Below are 22,591 nucleotides of genomic sequence, written 5' to 3' on the forward strand. Positions count from 1 at the left end.
GGTGGAAGTGCGTGGGCAGATGAGCGTCGATCCCTGTAAACCGTTCGAGGAATGGTTTAGAAGAGGAAAAAAAAAGTGCGCCGTGCCTTGTTATCATGAGGCCTGGGACGCGCGCGGGAGTCCGGCTTGGCCTTCACTCATGGTACAGCTCAAGCTATGAGAGCTTCAGCCGTAAAAATTCAGCTGCGCGCCTTAGACGGAATGAGAAGGCGGGACTTAAAAGACGAATCAGGTTGCATACTGGCGACCTAAATAGAATTTTACAATCACATCTGGTTCCTTGTTCGGCATCACGAGCGGCTCTTTTTTCTTTCTTGTCAATGAAAATTTTAGGCCATTGAGCCAGCTTCATTTGCAAGCGAAAAAAGATCTTGGTGGGGGTAGTGGTGGTGGTTGGTTGGTTGTGGCAACAGGCGGGTTTAGCTTGGTGATCGAGAACCAACAATTGTTCCTCCTGAGCAAAGAAATCTTCGCTTAGGTGCAGTAGTTAGTTTTGAAGTGTTAATGTGGCGAATTGAAGCACATGTGTTCTAAATTCAAATATATATGTTTCCCCCGTGCCCTGTAATTAAGCTCTTGTTTCTGTTTTCATTCTTCGAATGGCCGTATGTGTTCTCTGAACGTGATACGCGAGAAGGACAACAAGCCGGATAGCTTAAGGTAAGAACATCAAAGCAGCCGTACCTTGGTGTTTCATTTTCTTGCACAAGTGAAACAGTACATTCGCGGTCTTCAATCAGCCGTTTTTCATCGGAACCTATCTGCTGGCCGATGGGGCCTGAAGGAGAGAATGGAGAAATGACTTTATTTTAACTTATGTAGCCATGTGAACATAGCTATCGGAACGCAAATGCACGCTAAAAATCTCAAGGGCGATGTTCAAAGAAACACAGCTATTGTTTATGTTTTTAAAGCCTAATTGAAGAAAAGAAACTAGTAACTCCGCAGTGATTAATGCTACTTATTTTATTTCGGCAACGAAAGAAGATTAACATACTGGCAAAATAGAAAGGTCGCAAACTGATTGCAGCAGGCACAAATTGAGGCACGAACAGAGCGCGAGGTCCTGACGAGGTGCGACATGTCCGAGAATTTTATTAAATACTGGAACGATATGAAACGAGTGATGTGAGGACTTGAACCAACTTACCTTTTTACATAGTTTCCATTTGAGCTATATTTTTTTCTAAAGTAACGCTTTTCGCAGCTTCGACCGGGGCGATGCGGTTGCATTGACTCGTCGCAGTTAACGCAAAATAAAGTTATTAACAACCCCTTGGCTGATTCCGCATCAACATTGTACATATCATGTGCGCAGGTCCGGCGAAAGGTTTTGATGACGTTCATAAACGAGGGAATCACTAAAATAATGGGCGATTCGCAGCCTGTAGCCTGCAATGTTTCTATCAATCATTAGGCGTCTGGCAGCTAGCCCTATTAGTCGACTCTAATTGGAACGATCAGCAGATCAGTAGTTCTCTGTGTTAGTGGGGTCTGGGAATGCCGTGATACGAAGCATAAAAGGTGTCTTTCAAATTGCTTCTACGGGAATGTCATGGGAAAGGCTCAAAAATTACAGCTTTATAGGCGAGTGGAGTGACGAACAAATAAATATCTGACATCCGTGTGACTATAGAGCAACGTTGCTAAACGTTACTAACCTGGGAAATGGCCACACACTCGTTCTTATGACATATGGAACACTGAACTCCCTGAAATAGGATATGATACATGGTATTAAAATTTTCCATACTAGAGACGGCTTACGGAAGCAACAAAATAAACAAAAATTAAAAAGAAAAAGGGAGTACTTTGCGAATACTTAAGGAGCAGTAAGTAGGCAATTTTCCGAAATGGTTGAAAAATGTTGCTTTCGACTAGTCATAATTCTTCCCCTCTGATGGATACGTGAACAGAACGCCTGCTTGCATTAGCACATGCCGGGAATCCAGGGAGTGTATTCGTTGCAGTTCGCGCCAAGGTTTATTATCGACGGTTACGTACTACATAGCCACAAATACGTAACTTCAATCGAATTTCCTAATTTAGGCTTGGCATAAGCATGTCAACGAATCCTAACACAGCCTGTTTCGGCAAGTAAGTGGCAAGAAACGCTTCATTGGACATTGTGTTGCAGTTCTCTACTTCCTCGCAATCACTCCTGCAGGATGACTGCATTATGGCATGCAGCAGCAGTGCTCCAGTGGCACTGGAACTTGCAAGATCATTTGAAAGCAAATACGAACGCGATCAGTTCACTGAGTACACTGTTCACACATTACACTTTACATTACACATTACACTGTTCACACTGTTACACTGAGTACACTGTGTTCACAGTACACTGAGTAGCTCGTACAGGCAGTGGCACAATTTGCGCTTCCACGCAGAGTAGACATGAGACGTCCACCGGCAGTATGCTCGCTTGTGAGGCATGCGCGCTCACCACTTTCGCTTCGAACTCCGCTTGATTAGAAAAGCTTCTCGTCGCGCTACAAAAAGGCGCGTTGGCGCACTCTGACTATCCCGTTCCATTTGTTGCACATGGTATATACTTGCGGAAGATTTGGGCCCACCCCACGCACGCACTCTTTGTCGCCGAGCGGTCCCCTATCTGGTCCACAACGGCCATGGCGATCGGAATCATGATGGATGCGGCGGCAATGTTGGGGATCCACATGGACAGGAACATCGTCACCAGCATTAGTCCCAGCAGTAGCCTAAATGAAAGAGAAAAATTCCTCATCAAAAATGCCGCCCTTTAACTACGACTAGCCGCGTATTTAAGTTAGAGCTTTGCTAATTCCATCAGACGACGCGTCATTTTCCAAATGTTAATGCGCCAATACAAACTGGATTGACTTACCCATTTTTCTTTACACGTAGACCAATACCGTATAGACTCGTGTATGGGCCGCACTACTTACCCCCCCAATTTCGACGAGGTGCAACCCTTACGCGGGAGCGAACCATTTGATTCTGTCCCGTCTAAGGGTCACTACTAAATGGCTCGCCACTAGATGGCTCTAGATAGTATATGTCGCTACCAGATGCCTCTCGCCATCTAGTTGTGGCATGCGGAAGTACGCTGAGCGCGAAGCTTCGCCGATGCGCGCGCGTGTCATTAGGACAACGAACGCGATTGCATCTCCGCTAGCAATTTGTTTCCTAAATTATGGGCTGCCAAGTTAGGGGCACGGCCGTTGCAGGGATGCGGCCCTTACACAATCTATACGGTACTTTCATTAAACTTGCCCCTGCATTGCGCTCCTGCGTCGTTTCCATCGTTCACTCAGACGTAATTCAGCACGATGTCCTATACTGTACTAGTATTGCCAAATCGCGCACGAGAAGTGTACATACTTATTTACACCGTTAGTTTAGCAATTTGTTACATCGCGCTTTTTTGTTTTTAGGTCATATTTGCAGTTGTACGATTTATTTGTCTGCCCTTTAGTGTGACAGTTATACTGTCATACTGTATTGAGAGGAAGCTTTAGCTGGGCCACAACTCCGACGCGCCTATTTAAATGTATGTAAAACGCAGAAATGGTTTTCTGAGATAATCCTTGGCTGCTTTTAATGAAATTCGTTGCATTTATGAGAGGAAGATAAATTATAGTGCCTGTTGGAAGCGGCATTTTGAGTGTGGCCCTGAATTGTTTTACAAACCTTGCGGAAAATTGATAAGCTTTATAAAAATGGAAGCACCATGTTTACAACACCGTAACTCTGCACCAAAGACAGATATCACAGTTATGTATACTGCATCCGTTAGAACATTCAAAGTTCCGAAATTTCATTTAATAATTTACACTTTACCTGGATTTGTTGCTTTGTTTAAAAGGCTATTGCAAAAGTACGACTCACATACTGGTGGGGCATTTAACAGCCATGCATAATACAGTAAATTTTTTCCGCGTCAGATTCACTATCAGCTGCATTTTGAAAAATTTCGATATCATTTTTGGTTGCTGAGTTACCAGTGTTATAAACTTCCAAGTTTCATTTCCTGAAGATGTGCGATTTTAACTACCTTTTATAACACAAATCAATTGCTCACATCGGAAATCCGTATCCAACAGTCACTATATTTTGAATTTTTCTTGCAAATGCAACAAACCTAATCAAATTGGGTGCAGTGGTTGCCTAGGGAAACGATTTCTCTCCCATGTATATATATATAGAAGCCCGCGACCTAAAGCTTCCTTTTAAAAGTTGTTTCTTCTTCGTTTGTCCGGAGGTGAAGTGTGTATATGCTTACGTCCGCGCTTACGTCACCCAGCAACGGGCAGCCAGCAGCTGCGGCTCCGTGCTCTTCGCTGTGGTAGCGCGCTCACAGTCTGCTGCTGGATGACGTAACCAGACCGTCGCTTCGAGGAGCGCGGCTTTCCGCTCGCTGCAGCTTCCCAGTTTCGGTTTCGCGTGCCGTGACGGCCGAAACTCATCGGGCCACAATTCCGCGGGTAAGGGCATTTACTCAGATCCAAAAATTGATATGGCTCGTCCGGAGAGCTCACTTAAACATCTCAATTACGATAAGCCCGCTGACGCTAAATGTGAAAAAAGTTAATCAATTAATTTTTCTAATTAGCGGCTAATCATCACGTGTCACTTGCCACCCCATGGTCGCCACCACTAACGTCATGTCTCCGAAGGAACCATCCTTTCATTTCGAAACAGCTACTTATAGGTATTGCTTAAAGTCTTAAAGTCGCACGAGAAGTGTACATACTTATTTACACCGTTAGTTTAGCAATTTGTTACATCGCGCTTTTTTGTTTTTAGGTCATATTTGCAGTTGTACGATTTATTTGTCTGCCCTTTAGTGTGACAGTTATACTGTCATACTGTATTGAGAGGAAGCTTTAGCTGGGCCACAACTCCGACGCGCCTATTTAAATGTATGTAAAACGCAGAAATGGTTTTCTGAGATAATCCTTGGCTGCTTTTAATGAAATTCGTTGCATTTATGAGAGGAAGATAAATTATAGTGCCTGTTGGAAGCGGCATTTTGAGTGTGGCCCTGAATTGTTTTACAAACCTTGCGGAAAATTGATAAGCTTTATAAAAATGGAAGCACCATGTTTACAACACCGTAACTCTGCACCAAAGACAGATATCACAGTTATGTATACTGCATCCGTTAGAACATTCAAAGTTCCGAAATTTCATTTAATAATTTACACCTTACCTGGATTTGTTGCTTTGTTTAAAAGGCTATTGCAAAAGTACGACTCACATACTGGTGGGGCATTTAACAGCCATGCATAATACAGTAAATTTTTTCCGCGTCAGATTCACTATCAGCTGCATTTTGAAAAATTTCGATATCATTTTTGGTTGCTGAGTTACCAGTGTTATAAACTTCCAAGTTTCATTTCCTGAAGATGTGCGATTTTAACTACCTTTTATAACACAAATCAATTGCTCACATCGGAAATCCGTATCCAACAGTCACTATATTTTGAATTTTTCTTGCAAATGCAACAAACCTAATCAAATTGGGTGCAGTGGTTGCCTAGGGAAACGATTTCTCTCCCATGTATATATATATAGAAGCCCGCGACCTAAAGCTTCCTTTTAAAAGTTGTTTCTTCTTCGTTTGTCCGGAGGTGAAGTGTGTATATGCTTACGTCCGCGCTTACGTCACCCAGCAACGGGCAGCCAGCAGCTGCGGCTCCGTGCTCTTCGCTGTGGTAGCGCGCTCACAGTCTGCTGCTGGATGACGTAACCAGACCGTCGCTTCGAGGAGCGCGGCTTTCCGCTCGCTGCAGCTTCCCAGTTTCGGTTTCGCGTGCCGTGACGGCCGTAACTCATCGGGCCACAATTCCGCGGGTAAGGGCATTTACTCAGATCCAAAAATTGATATGGCTCGTCCGGAGAGCTCACTTAAACATCTCAATTACGATAAGCCCGCTGACGCTAAATGTGAAAAAAGTTAATCAATTAATTTTTCTAATTAGCGGCTAATCATCACGTGTCACTTGCCACCCCATGGTCGCCACCACTAACGTCATGTCTCCGAAGGAACCATCCTTTCATTTCGAAACAGCTACTTATAGGTATTGCTTAAAGTCTTCGTAGAAACGCCCGGTATATATTTTGGAAAAGGCGTTGCCTTAAGGACAGAGAGCCACGAACAGTGTGCTCTTCACTCAATGCCGTTACTCATGAGCGAGAGGGAGACGGTGTTGAAAGGTTGGGAATTTTACTTATTGCGAGTGAGAGTTAAATCCAGCTTGCTACCCTGCACTGCATTGTGGGAGAATGAGTAAGAGTTTAGGACTAGACGTTTACGTGTTCGGCCAATAAAGTTTCTACTTTCTGAAGGCATTGCCACTAAAGCAGCAGGACAGTGTGGTCAGCTTGAAAGCCGCTCGGGCAATATAGAGTCCGAGGTCATACCAATGTTTTGCGTGACCACGCATAGCGAGAACATAGCACGATAAGAAAACGACGATATCAGCTCTTTTCTTATCCCCCATAATGGGTCATAACATGGCTGCTGGCGTTATGGGACAGTGCGCTGTTATCACTGACGATGACAGTGAGACGACGGCCCACGTTAGTGTGCGGTTGCTGACGTTACACGCCGATAATCTTTATTATGCAGCCATAGAAACTCAGGTCGTAATTAGCGATGGGATTTTTTTTTCAGTGTTGCGCACCACATTAAGAGTGCAGGGTTCGGGACTGCATTTTCGGAGAAATCGCTGGAGCCGGCTCTCGAGCCTGTTTCGGCGTTTTCAGACTAACTTGAGAAATACTAGACATACAGACGCAGCTTACGCCTAGTCAACTCTATACTTCTTGTTTTTTTATTGCATGACACATTGCATCGATCGGATATTGTCGTAAGCGAATAGGAAACGCGCAAAGGACAAACCTGCTAGACGCTGGAATGTAAACACTTTTCATAGCGCAGAATGCCGCTGGCGCAGAATGCCGAATTTGGCCTCTAAACGGTCTTCCATTGCACAGTCACACGAAAAATAAGAGCTCGAAATAATAGAATAAGGAACCAGAAAGAGAAAACGAAAGCGCTCCACACAGAGTGTGCGGAACATGCGCGCATGCAAGTGCGAACTGAGTGAGTCGCGTCTACAACAAGTCACCGCAAGTGAAAAATAATAATAATAAAGAGGCTTGGCAAATAGCAGTCGGTTCTTGCGAGAATTCAAAGACAATATAATGGCGTCTAAACATACACAATAACGGCGTCTACATAACAACGGCGTTTAAACTTCGCGCGTCGTACTATGGTGTAAGCGTAACTAAAGTACCCTCGTCGGTAGCGCCCGTATACGCACAGCGTACCGGTGTGATGTCAGCATGGTGGAAACATATAATGCCGCGTGACGGTGTTTACCACTTGCAGCCGACAACTCACCGGCGTTTGAGTTCACTCGGCATGCGACCGTCAGAAGGAGAACACGCTCACCTGCGATTACTTGTCCCAATGGCGAGTAAGGACTTGAGCGCGATCCGTTTGTGCAAGTTGCTTGTTTCTACGGCAACTCCCAGCATCATGGCGCACACCAAGATGATTCCAATCTCCTGCACAAACGCGCACTCCAATCGCATGATGCAGTTGCGAGTGAATAATAACTAGACGTAGCTGTGGTATCTTTTTTTTTCTTTAGTATGTCTGAATAAGATCTCATTTCGAAGGCTTTAAAAGCCACGTCTTATGCACCTGACTTGTTTTAGAGCAAGCAAGAAAGAAAGCAAATGATAATGCACTTACAATATTTACGACACCGCAAGAAGAATCGATATCCATTTAATTTGTGCAATTGCAAGACAAAACATAATAAAAAGCACGATTGAGAAGGAGCAACAGAGTAAGGTCTCATATAGATGACGTAATTTTTTTGAAGGGTCTTTGCATGGCCATTCGCTCCGATGGTACCACTGTTGATATGGGCTCCTGGGTGTCAGTTTTCCGTTCGTTGTCAGGCTACACGCTGCATAGAGCACTCGTAACCACTACTCCGTATGTGCAGGTTTACTTACAAATATACGTGCCAGCAGCAACTAGCCGAGCTTCCGAGCTCCAAAAGCACTCACTGCAGTCCCCATTCATAAAGAACGAATCACCTGTTTTTGAGCAATTCGATTCACACAAGAATTCCACTTCTCCGCCCCTCGGTGCCGCAGAGCCGGAGAACTCTAGCATTTACTAGCTATTTTGAAAAGCACACAGCTGTCACCCAAACCAATGGTATAGAAAAAATCAGGCAAAACGTTTTCGTTCTGCACCCCATATTGGTTCCTTTCGCTCTTTCCCGTTTCCCTCTGGCTACTCCTTACAAGCTGGCTTCGCAAATAATAAAAACAAACCAGGACAGACAACCCGTCAAAAAGAAACAGCAAGAATAAAGTACGCAAACAAAAGCCAGGAAAAGCAATTCCACTCCAGTTTAAGAAACCTCTTCATTGCCCGCCTCGTGCACTCGGGCAAACTGCACACAGGAGAACGTGCCATGTAATAGCTCATAAAACGCTCGGCTCGCTGCTGCATAAGACCAAGCCCGGCTGAAAAACGCGACCCTTTTCTGCCCCTTAGCTTCACAAGGACAACCTCGACGACCGGCAGGTGACGCGTTCGTCGGCAACTTCGTCTGCAGGGAAGGGCGCCAGCGCTGGGTTGTGCAGTTCGAAGCACGTGCGAAAAACGAATGTTACCGCGCGTTTACCGCACGAGACACGTGCACGTTCGGTAAACGAATGTCTTTCTAGCCCGATAGCGTGCTTACTCCTGTAGCCGGCACACATTTGAAAACTTTCCTGCCAAGTCTCCCTGTGCTCGCTGCACGTGAATAAATAAAAGGCACGAGCGCCTACCAACGCCTACGTTTTATGCGCGGCGTCACACGCTCAAGCTTTCGCCCCTGTCCTTTTGATTCCTAGGTATACGTGTGACAAACACTGGCATTTGGGCGAACACGAAAGAGTAAAGGAAAAATAAATAAATGGCTTACGTTAAAATAGAACGATGATACCCGCTGCGATGAAAGAATGCCGAGCAGAGGAAAGAGCACGACAGGCATGAGCGACGTGATTGCGAGAGGGATAACTTCTGCGGTCCAGTAGTACGCCATCCACAGGATTACGTAGGCACACCATCCCGCCTTGAAGAAAAAAGAATAAGTGCATCTTTACAAATGCGGAAAGGTTGCGCAGCGCCCATGGGAAAATCTTCGGGGAGCCGGTATATGTAGAGTTTATTGTTGGGCTACAGTTGGTTTTGCAACTAGCGCTTGCCTTTGTCTACTTTTCTTGCCTTCATGATTTTTATCGCGCTAAGTTACCTATCCCGGTATATGTAGTGTCGCGCGACACTACATATGCCGGAATAGTAACGTAGCGCAACAATCAGCAAGCTCTATTTTAGCACAAACGAACAAGAAAGTAAACTAACAAACAAAAACATCCACCCAAGTAACTGTGTCTGAAAGGACTTGCCACAGTTGACGCCTTTCTTCGACATGGCGCCGCCGTCTTACACGCTCGTCTTCATTTAGGACTGCTTAAGGCGAAGACGACGAAGTTGCATTCGCACGGCACTTATAATACTACGCGCTTGGGCCAACGCTGTGTGTGTGTGTGTGTGCGTGTGTGTGTGTGTGTGGTTCCTCCCTTGTTTCCTGTCTTGAAGCGCTGTTGTTTCTGTCAAGCCTGGGAGTTTGTTGCTATGTACTACTGTGGTGCCCTCTAGCATGCACTCATTGAGTGACGGCAGTTGCCTCCAACATTACGGTGCGTACATGTTCGTCTTCCTTTGTATCTTTTTCTGTTCTTTTTCTTTTCTTTATCGCAAATAATCATATCACACAAAAGACGCTTTAGGCAAGACCACGCTAAACTGTGTGAACACTACACATAGCTTGAGCGAAAACGAAATTATGCAGCACAACACATATCACGGGCACTTGCGGTTTATTACAAACGCTAAGGTATTTACTGCTTGGTGCACTAACTTACTAAGGCCCTATACTTACAGGTAGCGCACACACTAGGTGGGCGCTCACTGTAACTCTTACTACTATTACTACTATAAGTGTACCTCTTATTAGCTATCGCAAGTAAGAGACGTGAAATAGGCGCACATCTTGTTTGCACGACTGCTGGTGGGGCGATCGAGTCCATACCTGTCAGTCATGCCTGGCCGTTCGTTAGCTGTGGCAGGGATCCAGGAGCTCACGGAAAAATGGCGACAACCTATCCGGTTCTCGCTCTTTCTTTAGACAAATATGCGTACAGGTAAACGGCATGCCTTTATGTTTAAGTTTTTACTGCAACTATGTGGGTGATTTATACAACGCGTTTTGTTTCCAATCTTTTTTCCGGAGGTGAGGGAAAGGGTAACATAAGATCGAAGTCAATAAGCGTTGAGTTGCACCACGTTCTTGCAGATGCTTGGGCGAGGGCCGAAAATGTGGTGGGCGCCACTTTGAGTAATAGCTCCGTGTTCATAAATAGGTAGACCACGAAGACGGTACCGACTCCACGTTCTAGGTGCCATTGAACAGCAATCATGATGTTTAAGGGTTAGATGACAGATGCTTACCTTCCCTCCGATGACGAATGCCAATGGAAGGAAGAGCATGGGGGCTGCGAATATAGAGAAGAATTTCCAGCGAAACCGAGCTGTTTGGATGACGGACATGACACCAAGAGGGCCGGCACCTGAAACGTGTGAAAGGCATACGTGACCATTGGTACACGGTGTATAAGCAATTCCTAAGCGCTATCATGATTTTCCTGTTCGACAGAACCAAAAATATAATTCTGCGGCATTGGAGGAAAATTGTGACAGAACCCATCTCTCGATAACTGTCGACGTTGTTGAGTTTGTGAATAAAGCAATTTACTGACGCAACGTAATGCTACCGTTGGAGAGAGTTGCGCATGAGGCGTGTAATGCAGCGAAATCTCTCTTTCGCGGGTCGATGATGATGATGGCGACTACGATGATTTATTGGCATCGCCTTTAAAACTGGGCAGTCAGAAATAGTCATCTAGCCCGCTTAAGTTAATCAGATTTGCCGTACGTGCTTTTCTTTCTACCATTTGTGCACATCTTAATTTTATTTCTCTTCATCAAAACTCCTCCATTTACCATGTATCGCTACCTATGCCTGTAACGGATCTGGTCGTATCAATCTCTTCGCTGCTTTTCCCCCACAAGTACTCCAAGCGCCTCTTGCTTACCTCGGCTGCTGCCGCGTTGACGCTTCCACCCACTTTTAATCCAAGCTGCTTCTGGAAGGTGTACGTTACCTACGGCTCTCACTAGGTGAATCCCTTCGCATTGCACTAGGATGTGCTGAGTGGTCTCCGGATATTTGCTGCGGCATACACGTGTCTAATCTTCTTGCGAATATTTGATCCGGCATGTTTTCTCAATAAGAACTTTCGGCGCCATTTATAGCACCACCGCCACGAAGCCTTTGTGTGGCCTCCGAAATTCATGGCGAGCCAGTGCTCGGGAACACTGAGAAGCGCGTCATGCGGCACCCGGGCTCCTCTCTCGCGCTTCATTCCGGACACCCCGTGCCGTTTGGTCGCACTGCCGAGAAGTCCGCGCGTTGCCTTCGAGACCAGAGGCGTGGCGCGCTGGTGCCGGCAGACGCCGAGAATTGTTCCCTCGCTTGCCGTTCACTCAGTGTCGGATACTATGGGTGACCGCAGTTCGCGAGAGGTTCATTGAAGAGCAGCACGTACCCAGCGGATTCATAGCGCAGCTCGCTAAAGCGATGGTGTGAAAGACATAGGACCGCTGTCCTTGTGGACACTTTATGAAGTCGGATCGATTGCGCTCTACATGGGAGAAATTCAAGAGATCTTTTTCGTCATTGTAGAAGGGAAAGCTTCTCAGTGGCATATTGTAGAAAGTTTCGCATAAGGTTTTCGTATATTAAGGACTTCTTTTACGGGGGAGGGGGGACTTGTAAAAAAAAAAAAAACTTTTATGTGGCATCTATTGAAAAAGAGAAGACTGGGTGGGGCCTTTTTCGGTATGGTATAAATTTTTTTCATTGACAGTTTTTCTGTGAATCCAATATTTGAGAAGTTTATCATTAAATAATAACTTAGGATATAATTACGCGAAATGCAACAAAAAACGCCGTGCCCTTCCACTTTTTGAAGAAGGATGACAAGCGGAGCTGTGTATGTGGTCCTCTTAACGGTCAACTGCACGTCCGCTGCGAGTCGGCCCGGCTTTGCACTATCTCCGGGATGGGCCCACGTATGGAGATTGCTTAACGCTTGCTTCACCTCCGCCACGGGTCGACCCGGTATTGCATAATCTTCGGGATCGGCGCATGTATGGGAAATTTTGTGTCTACACATGGACATAATCCTGCGGGAACTAATCCTTAACAGCTTCGCTGTAAAAGTAATTTGACTTGCTCCAACCTACACCACGCAACATCATACCTTGGTTCTTTCCAGCTACGTGGTACTTACACATTTCTGAATTTTAGCGCAAGTTACGCGAGACGCATGGTATAGTTGGCGTTTGGCGATGAACACACCCAGTAATATTGTGCTGCTCAGCGGCCACCTTTGACCACTGGTATCTGAAAGATTGCGCGCACTGCAACTCGGTTGTGCGAGAACACATGACCTGCACGTGGCCTCAGTGAAAGTGCGTTAACCATCAACCGCTGACCACTAATACGGTGCAAAGTTATTCGTATGTTCGCTTTGGAAAAGAAGCACTTAGGCCTACGAGGCTGCTGTCGGGATGGCGATCATCTATTATCCCTCCGTCTGAGGAATTAAAGGTTACTCCACAACGGTACTGCGCCGTTTTTGCTCTAACGAGGAGCTCTAGCTCGCGTTGGGACTTTGGGCTGCGTGACCGGGGCAGACCACGTTTGCCGCACTGTACCGAGGATACAGGCTCAGGAACAAGGCAACGACAATAGAAGAAAGAGGTTTTATACTCGTGCAGCTATTTACATACCGTAGTTTGGCGGGCGAAATAAGCCGACAAAATCCTTTCGAGGGCCCAGTTGAGGGAGCTTCGGCGCGTCTGACGACGGCGTGGCAGGAAGCGGTCAAGGGAATCGTCGTGCTCTCATCACGCGACAGTCACGTGAGCCTCCTGATTCATAGGTAGAGTGTCGGACGAGGTGGTGCGATCTTGCAACCGCAGTGAAGCGTGCGACCAGGAAGAAGCTCATTAGCGCAATGATTTGTGGAGAAGCCATTCGAAGAAGCGCTGCCGGCGGCGATGCCGTCAAGAGGTATCCGTAGGCCAGGTTGTGGCCCCCGGGACGTAGTTAGGATGCCTTTTCATTGTACGATGACTCTGTGTTAGGGCACGGCCGCAAACGAGGCAGGTAATGCGGATATCCCTTGCCATACAATGCAGGCCGGGACATGCACCGTTGACGTCTGTGCCAGAAGGCTGGGATGTCATCGCCTGTTCAGCCAGTTAGTTGCACGGACCTAAATGTTCAAGAACCTTCCGTCCAGGAGAAGTGTCACGTCGCATAGCAACAATTTACTTCCTTCGTTTCATAGCGCTACAGCTCTCCCAGATTTCCCTCGTCGCAACTAGCGTTTTGAGATGCTTTGTGACATTGCATCGCCTTCGATATCGGCCCGCAGCTCACCTGGTGCGTTACGTCCTGAGACAGCCCAAGTTATAACGGAACGGGCTGCATCGTTTCATTGCCAGCGTAATAAATCAGTCGTCGTGCCACCATCATCATCACAAACACTGGCACTCGCGTCAGAGATACAATTTCTCGCTAGTAATCATGGTGCTGATTATTATCGTTATTATTATTATTATTATTGCTACTTCTACTACTACTATTACTACTACTACTACTATAAGTGAATGCGCCCTTTGTATTGGGACTGACACAGACAAGTTGCGTCATCTGCTAACAATATGTGTAAGCCCAAACCAAAATTGCTCCAAAGGCTGGATAAGCTGCCGTTACCTGCAAATTGCTTCGCGTGGGCGTGATTCCTACAGTACGTGGGATCTAGATAATTAAAATTTTTAATCTAGATAGGATAAATTTAACGCCTCGCAAGCACAGAGGTCACCACCTCTGCGACAATAGAGGTTGCGATATACTTTATTAGTACCGCAGAAAAATAAGTAATAATTTCCTTTGTTTTTTATTACCCCCTCCTTTAAATTATTTTATTTTTATTTGTACAGAACTGCACATGGTCAAAAAGAGGGATTGGGCGCCCAGTTAGCCTTGATGGCTACGCGTAGAAGCAAGCCAATCAAGAAAAAAAAAACGAAAAAAAAGACGACTTAGAAGACCCCAAGGGCGGTATAACAAAATACAATCACATTGTTATTTTATTTCTGTCATTTGACGGCAATTTACGTAAACACCAACGCAAACGTGGGCGGAGACTCGCAACGTTTCTTGAGCAGCCCAAACAAATGCTCTCTTCCTTGAAAGAGGCCCGTTTTGCTTGTCTTTAAAGCGAACTGCATTGGCCTACAGATCGAATACCGGCCACGGCGGCCGCATTTTGATGGGGGCGAAATGCGAAAACACCCGTGTACTTAGATTTAGGTGCACGTTAAAGAACCCCAGGTAGTCGAAATTTCCGGAGTCCCCCACTACGGCGTGCCTCATAATCAGAAAGTGGTTTTGGCACGTAAAATCCCCATAATTTAATTTTTTTTGGCCTACAGAGACAATTTTCCTTTACGGCGTAAGCTCTGCGGAAACCGGCATGGTGGAGCGAAGTAATCAATAAAGGGAAACTAAGGGGGAAAATACAGTAGTTTGGCGAGTTTCCATGGAGAGATTACGCCAAACTCTTGCCTTTGCTTCGAGTTGTTGATAAATTCGACTTCGCCGTGCGATCTGCTAGCCGCCTGGTTAGCTCAGATGGTAGAGCGGCTGCCCCGGAGAGGCGGTGGTCCCTCTTTTGATTCCCGCACCAGGACGAATTCTTCTTCAACTGCGAGGCTTTCCTTTCGAGGAACCGTAAAGGGTTTCGTTTGTAGCAATTGCTACAATTGGGTGGGTGTCTCATTTTCCCGTTATTAAGTCTCCTTAAGTCATATGAGTCATATTAAGTCATATGAGGAAGCTTTAGCTCCCGGCCAACTCTGATTTTCCTATTCAACTACATTTAAAACGTAGGAATGCCTTTTATGAGGCAACCGCCGGGCTCACACGAATTAAGTTGGTTGCGCTTTAGAGAACAAGGTAAATTTGATTCACTCTATAAAGTATAATTTTGATTTTGGTCCTGGGCTGCTGAGCACGAGGTTGCGGAATAGAATCCCGGCCACGGCGGCCGCATTTCCATGGGGACGAAATGCGAAGACACCCACGTACTTAGATTTAGGTGCCCGTTAAAGAACCCCAGGTGGTCAAAATTTCCGGAGTCCTCCACTACTGCATGCCTGATAATCAGAAAGTGGTTTTGGTACGTAAAACCCCATAATTATTTTTTTGATAATTTTGATTTAGCGCCGTGACTTTTTTCACGAATATTGCCAATGTTATTCAGTATTGGATTGGATTGGATTGTAAAACTTTATTTGTCCAACAGATGTAGGGAAGGCTTTAAGTCTTCCCACCTAGACGACGGCCAGGAGTCCTTGGACCCTCGCGGCGTTTTCGGCCAGTTGGACGGTCTTCAGTTGAATCTCCGGATCGGAGCTGAGTAATAAGGTCTCCCATTGTTCTAAAGAGGTTATTCTTCCCTCAGAGGGAGCCTGTGGGCATTCCCACAGAATGTGATTAAGATTAGCCTTGGCTTTACATAGCTTACACTGGCTAGAGTACTGACCCGGGTAGTAGAGGCTGCACGACACCGGGCTTGGAAACGAGTTGGTTTGCAGGCGACGCCAAGTGGAGGCCTGGCTCTTGTTTAAGGATGCATCAGCCGGAGGATATTTAACCCGCCCTAGTCTGTAGTGTTGTGTGATCTCTCTGTAGCACACTAAGCGGTCTCGCCCCGTGAAGCCTTCGGCTAGCCCACCAGCTCGGAATGTGAGTCCTCGAGCTAATTCGTGGGCCGCCTCATTCCCAGCGAGGGAGGCGTGCGCAGGTGCCCAGATTATTTCAATTTTCCTGCTATCTCTGCAGGTCTGCAGGATTCTGTTCGCCTCGGGAGAAATTCTGCCTCTGGCAAAGTTCATCACCGCAACCTTAGAGTCGCTGACTATAATTTTGGCCGAAGTACTTGCAATTGCAAGTGCTATGGCAGATTCTTCTCCAATTTGAGAGCAATCCGTTGGAACTGTGCCACTGGCTATCAATCTAGTTTCAGCGCTCGCTACAGCTAGGGCCATGCGGCCGTTGCCATAGTGTGCAGCATCAACGTAGAGCACGTCCTTCGAGTTTTTGAAACGCTTCTCAAGAGCCTCGGCCCGTTTCTGTCTGCGTTCCTTGTGATGGATTGGGTGCAGGTTTTGAGGTAGTGGTGGGATTATTAGTCGGTTCCGCACGCTATTCAGTAAAAAAAATTCTTTATCAGAATGTGTACAAATACGACACTCCACACAACAAACAGATATCGCAGATTTGTAAATAGCATCTGTTATGAGCATCTAAAGCAGGAAAACATTATATATAAATTTATAGTTTAGGTGTATTAGTTAGAAAGTTTAGAAGACTTTTGCAAAAGCCCTACTCACACTATGGTAGTACATATCAGAGGGATTCATATTACATCTATTTTATCCCCTTTAGTTGACTTACGTGGAACCATTTCCAAAATTGTCATGTCGTTTTTACTGCTGAGTTACAGAGTTGAAGACCTCATAATTCTCTTTACTTTTTAGTTTTGCAATTTCCTACAAACTTAATAAACACTGACAGCGTAAATAAAAAAAAATCTGCTTGCTACAGTCATCGTAACTGAACTTTTTCTTTCAAGCGCAGCAAAACTCACCAAATTTGATGAAAAATAAGTAGTTCTCCACTCCCGCGCTTTTATATAGAAGCACCAAGCGAAGTCTGCCTAATGTCGAAAGAAATCCGTAAAGTTTCGTGGGGTGTTTCTAGTAGCGCCAGCAGAAACGCGCGAACAAGGAGATACAAACACACAAACACATGGCGGAGTGCGCGCGCACTTGTGTCGTCTTGAGATCGTGTTCCTGCTCGCAAAACTACGATGCCCTACCAACAATCTCACATGACAGCTCTCGTCAAGTTTCAGCTGCACACGTCCATTCTATCTCTCACATTGATGCTTGGCCAATTGAGTCATCAGTAGTTAACTCCAAAAAATTATTAGCACAGAAAGCACGAGACATATGCGTATCTCAAGGTTGACTCGCGGAGAAGGGGTTGCTACTTACCTCGCCAAACCTCGCTTGAAACTTGCCGCGAGAGCCGCTCTCGGAGGCCACCGAAGAGGAGACGGCCGGTCGGCGAAGCGTTTGTCTTCTGTAGTAGACCTGCCACACTGCAATAAGCAAACAGTGCCTTCACGCTACCTAGCTGTCGAGCGTTTACATGTTCTCTCCCTCGCGATCGCGTTTCTTATCGCTCACTTGTACAGCCTGCTCGACGTAGCCTGCTCAGGCACAGGACAAGTGCGTTCTGTTAAGGGATCGTTGGTGTGATACCCTTGTCGGAAACGAAGCGTGGCCGACCTGTCTAGGTTGTAGGACATCGTTGTAAAGCACTGATGATTGCTGTAGTGCCTCCAGCGAACGATAAAAATAAAGAGATGGCGGCTACATAAAGGTACTTATAGTATGAAAGGCTTGAATAGGGCGCTTATCGAGCCACACAGGCGTGAACTTGAGAAGGGGTTTAAGCCGCTCCTGTATAAGGCACAACCCCCTCGCCCCCCCCCCCCCCCCCCCAAAAAAAAGTTTTCTTGCTCACACAGTTAGTCACAGCAGTTCATCGACTCGGGGAGTAGTACACATGAACGATAAATTCACACGGCACCAACACTCGAAACGCATTCGAGCTGAAAGGTGCAGGATTTACCTAAGTTGTAAACAGCGACGAAGACGAAGTGCAAGCGTGACATGCGATGGCACTGACTACCGAATAGACCCCGACCGTCGGCTCTCTTTCTCCTCCGAGTCGCGACAGTTTGATGCGGGCCGCATTCCCTTCAAACGATAAGCAGTTCTTTTTGGAATTAAATTTATGCTCGCGTCATGCGGGTGTAATTTTCTCCTTGACGCCTGGGGCATTCATAAACGAGAGTCATTCGGCAATTACATCGTTAGATGCCATTAAAGCTCAAATTTCCGTGCCCAGCTATGGCGCAGCACATCTCAGCTCGCATCATAGCCCATCTCGGCCGCTATGCTCTAGAAGAAAGTAGAATACATTGCGTAATGCTCATGTTCAACTCATAATAATTTTCATGATTATCAACCACTTCCAGGTCCGAAAAGGACCGTCATTCTCGATTCCGCATCCTGCTTCTCATTCTGATTCATGGGGCAGGGGAAAATATAGAGGCAACAAAACGACCCAGCAAACAGCTCGTGGACACCCGAGCAAAAGCAGAGAGCAGTCAAACATGTCATTCACAATCAGCTAATCGGGGCTAATTACTACAGCGACCAGCGGGCGTCCTTGCGCTTTTACGGGGGCAGTTTGCTTTTGTTCGCTGCCTTGACAGGGCACGTGTACTCCTGCTGTTAGGCGCAAGCTTTTGCCCGTGTGCACTAATGATATAGGAATGTCTAAGCTAGCATCCTCCGTGCCACCTACCATGCACGTGCGCTTGACAAACAGATTGACGTATTGTGAATAAAACCGCTACAGACTCGAGACGAAGGGAGATGAAAACGGAGGGCGGTACTTGCAACTAATTGCATTCAGTTGCAAGTACCACCCTGTGTTGCCGTCTCTCTCCGTCCCATGTCTGTAGCAGTTTTATTCACAATGTCTCACCAACTGGCCTACGACTTTACCCTGCTAAACGATTGACGTATATTGTACTTAAACGTAAAGCTAAAATGGAGTGATCCCCGATGGCAGTCTTATATTTTGTGTGAGATTTGTGAATTTTCGTTAAAAGTTAGGTAAGACATTTTCTTTTTCATTCTATGCTCACAGCTAAGAAATAGTAAAACCCAATCAAATATACCGTAGAACATCGGTAATAGGGTCCTAATTGTTAAGGTTTGCCTGATACGACCCTCGGAAGCACCGGTTTTGTTTAGTTTCCATAGGGTTATGTGTAGTGGCGTAAGTCTGCTTCGCTTCACTTCCCGTTTGCTAGGTCTAAACACTACGGTGGTGTACCAATGGCACGGCGTCGGCAGGTGGTGGCACGTATGCTGAGCTTGGCACGTTGCCGCTGCAAATGGTCACTTCGCTAAAATAGTCCCGAAACGCAGTTGGATCCCCTTCACCGTGATCAGATCGTGGCTGGTCGCCGATCCCAGCGTGGCTTACGAAGTCGGAAGCCAAGAGTAGGAGGACGAAGGCACAAAGGGTCGCCTTGCAACCCATGTTCGCGGTCGCGGCCTTGTGACTTTCGCAAATTTGAGCTGTTCAGGCTGAGCGGAAACAGAGGTTGTGTTCCAATTCTGCGAAGCGTTGCACAGAGTCCGAGTAGAGAGATTATGGAGACAGAGAAGATGAGCCAAAGTAATGGAAAGCGTCTTGAACCGTCTGCAACCGTCTGGTTACCTGGCGCCACCTCGCGGTGACAAGAAAAAGCAAAGAAAAAAAATACTATTTCTGTATTTTAACTCATTGAGTGTGCGAGCCTATGAAAAACAGCACGTAGCTTACATTAAGCGCGCAAGGAAACCTGACTACTCTCTCCTGTGAGCAGATGAGCTTGCCGCCGTGTTTTAAAGCCTTCTGCTCTGTCACCATCTTGTTTGGGCAGCAAAGTAGTCGCCATCGTTTTTGATTTTGATGCTGCCTTCGAAAAACGGTCTTCTTTGACGGTTTCGTGAGAATCAGACCGGGACATTACATGGCCGCTGTTCGCTTCGCTGCCTATTTTGCTCTCTACGCCGAATGGCGGAACACACAGTCAAAAAAAGAAAAAAGATAAAGAAAAGAAAGCAATGCTGTGAATGCTCGAAAGCAACTTGTTAATGTCGATGATTAGATAAAAGCACCAGATGGAAATTAGGAGGATAGATTGCGTTATTCACGTCTACGACCACTGGAAAAATGTGTTTAACGTTTGTGACGATTCGACCTAATTGATGATGACGACGCTTGTGATGCGTGATGCACATTTGTAGTGATTTATAAAGAGTGCTTCCTTTGCCAGGCTTTTTCGAACCGTGAAGACATCAATGTTAAACAAAGCGAAGTGCATTCATCCCCCCAACATTTGTACTGAAATTAAGTGCTTCCGGTCAACCTGGCATTTTGAGTGAGGAAGAATGGCCTTTGCCAGCCCCAGCTGAAGGTGGCACGACTCGCCCAACGACGACATTTATGAGTGCTTCCAGTAGCCTGACCTTTTAGAATGGACCTTGCCCGCACCAAGCTGGATGTTGTGCGCCACCTTGCTTCCCGCGGCACTGGCCCGTATTATCGTACGTGCAACCAAAAGGACAAAAGTTCCGAGGATAATGCAAGTTCCCATTCTAGCGAGTTAATGATATTTTGGGGACCTAAAAATGTATTTTGTTAGCGGTCCCGCCGTTTCTTGGACACACTCGTTTCAGTCCTTCACGATGTAAAAAATTGGTAAGCTTTGCAAAACTGCGTCTCGTCACTGCCCAGCTTCTATAGCCTCCCGACGTCCTTGGCCAGTTTCCTTCGTTCACCTACGGTGTCGTTGCGTGATATGCCATATCCGACTACCTCATCTAACAACCAGGCAGCGAGAACAAGTTATACTGAGATTGTTTTCAGTATTTTGATGGCTTCTTAATGTATTGCACCTCAGGTAATGTTTTTCGTGGCAGTAATATTTTGTATAATCATTAGTACTGCCGCAAGTACAATCGAATGTTACGTTTAACCGGATCACATGGTATAAAAAAATGCAGTCTCGTAACAATGATATCAAGGAAGTTTTACTCATTCAAATGACTTTATTGAATGCCTTGCGATTTGGTGGGGTGGACCTGGACCCCACCTAGGTTTCGGCCAAGGGTTGTTGGCCCTTCGCGGCTTCCTCGGCTCGCTGGATGACCCAGGGTTGGTGCTGCGGGTACGAGCTGACCAACGCAGACTCCCAGCTCGCGGAGGCTGTTGCTGTTTGAGGCTGCATCAACGTTAGTGTGTATCATACTCATACGTTAATTCCCATAGGATATGCTCTGGGGAGGCTCTAGAGTCGCTATGTCTGCACTTGTCAGTCGCGTATAAATCTGGGTGCATTAGGTGCATGATAGCTGGACACGGATATGATCTGGTTTGTAACTGCCGCCATTCGACAGACTGATTGTTGTTTAATTTCGGGTGCAGCGGTGGGAATACGCGCCTAAGCAACTACGGCGTCGTGTAATTTCGTGAAATGGTGTCATTCGATCTTCCCACTCCCACTCGTCGGCAGTTTGCGAGAGGGAGCTAACCGAGGCTTGGTCCATAAGTTCTCGAGCCATATACTGTAAGTATTTTTAGTGCTGCACAAGACAGAGCATATTTTTCTGATTTGCTCAACTACACGAATGACTACATTTTCAAGATAAAAAGGAGGCCCGTTCAATTAAAACGAGAATGACAGGACACGGTAGCGTTTCTTGTAGGCGCATTGAAAACTTTAATTTTCCTAAAAGGATGGAGCCTACTCTGGTGCACGGAGCAAGAAATATAGGAGTGGAAACTCCGCTGTTTGCGGCGACCAGAAAAGGTCACAAGCCCGCGGATATATTTTCATGCTGGCGCCACCTGGCGGCATGGGAAGAAATTACCGCTGTTTCGGTTGCCAGGGCAACCGGTCGAGTGTTGCTCCCGTTCGGCCGCGCGCGCCTGACTAGCCCGAAAAGCAACTGCTGCTACGCTTCAGCCATTTGAGCACAGTAAAAAATAAAACGCGTTTTCCATGACAGCTATAAGATGATACGTAGCTTCTGGTTGTAGCCAGGGCTATATTGCTCCGTGGCGGGCGGTTTTCGGCTTTTTGCGCTTGCGAAACTGATGGCTATCTCGTTCCTAATCGCTCAAAGGGCGATCGCTTCTTTCTCGCTCTAGTGCTCACAGGGGTGCGCTTAGGAAGGATGCCGCCGTGCATGTGTTTCCGTTCCTTTTCTTTTTTATAAGACTCGCGAAAACTAGTTGCCCTAGCTGCTTGGCGATAAGAGGAAGATTAGCGGAAGTTTGCCACACGTGTTGCTTTTTTTGATGGGCACACAACAAAACAGTTTTCTTGAGTGCGCGCACCTACGCAGTTCGGTTACGGCGTGCCCGCTGAAGCAAACACCCGTGTCGTCTGCTTGTCGTCTGCTTTGAGCGGGTGCCGCCGGAGTGAGCGCCGGGAGCTGCTTTTTTTTTTTCCGCTGCTGCTTCTACGACGCGCCGCATGGTGCCGCCACTGCATAGGGTAGCGTCGGCGCATGCAACAATTGTGACTTTATCTGGTCGCCCGCGCTCGCTCGCGCTGACGGGAGTTTCACCTCCTATATGTCTTACTCCGTGCTCTGGTGGTATTGTCTTACGCAGATGGTCGCAAA

At 46.5% G+C, this 22,591-nt stretch overlaps 1 protein-coding gene across 1 annotated transcript in view; it reads right to left on the reverse strand.

Moving 5' to 3' along the window:
- LOC135897382 (uncharacterized) overlaps positions 1–22,591 on the reverse strand; it is a 97,465-nt gene that overhangs the window by 18,763 nt on the left and 56,111 nt on the right. Inside the window, exons 15-21 of the mRNA XM_070533320.1 lie at positions 21,055–21,173; positions 17,324–17,506; positions 10,577–10,695; positions 8,988–9,137; positions 7,445–7,560; positions 2,590–2,720; positions 685–778 (exon numbers count right to left, since the gene is read on the reverse strand). Of these exons, the coding sequence (XP_070389421.1) occupies positions 685–778; positions 2,590–2,720; positions 7,445–7,560; positions 8,988–9,137; positions 10,577–10,695; positions 17,324–17,506; positions 21,055–21,173 (912 nt within the window). The remainder of the gene's footprint in view (positions 1–684; positions 779–2,589; positions 2,721–7,444; positions 7,561–8,987; positions 9,138–10,576; positions 10,696–17,323; positions 17,507–21,054; positions 21,174–22,591) is intronic.

Source organism: Dermacentor albipictus, chromosome 2, assembly GCF_038994185.2.
Source record: "Dermacentor albipictus isolate Rhodes 1998 colony chromosome 2, USDA_Dalb.pri_finalv2, whole genome shotgun sequence".
Lineage (NCBI taxonomy): Eukaryota > Metazoa > Arthropoda > Arachnida > Ixodida > Ixodidae > Dermacentor > Dermacentor albipictus.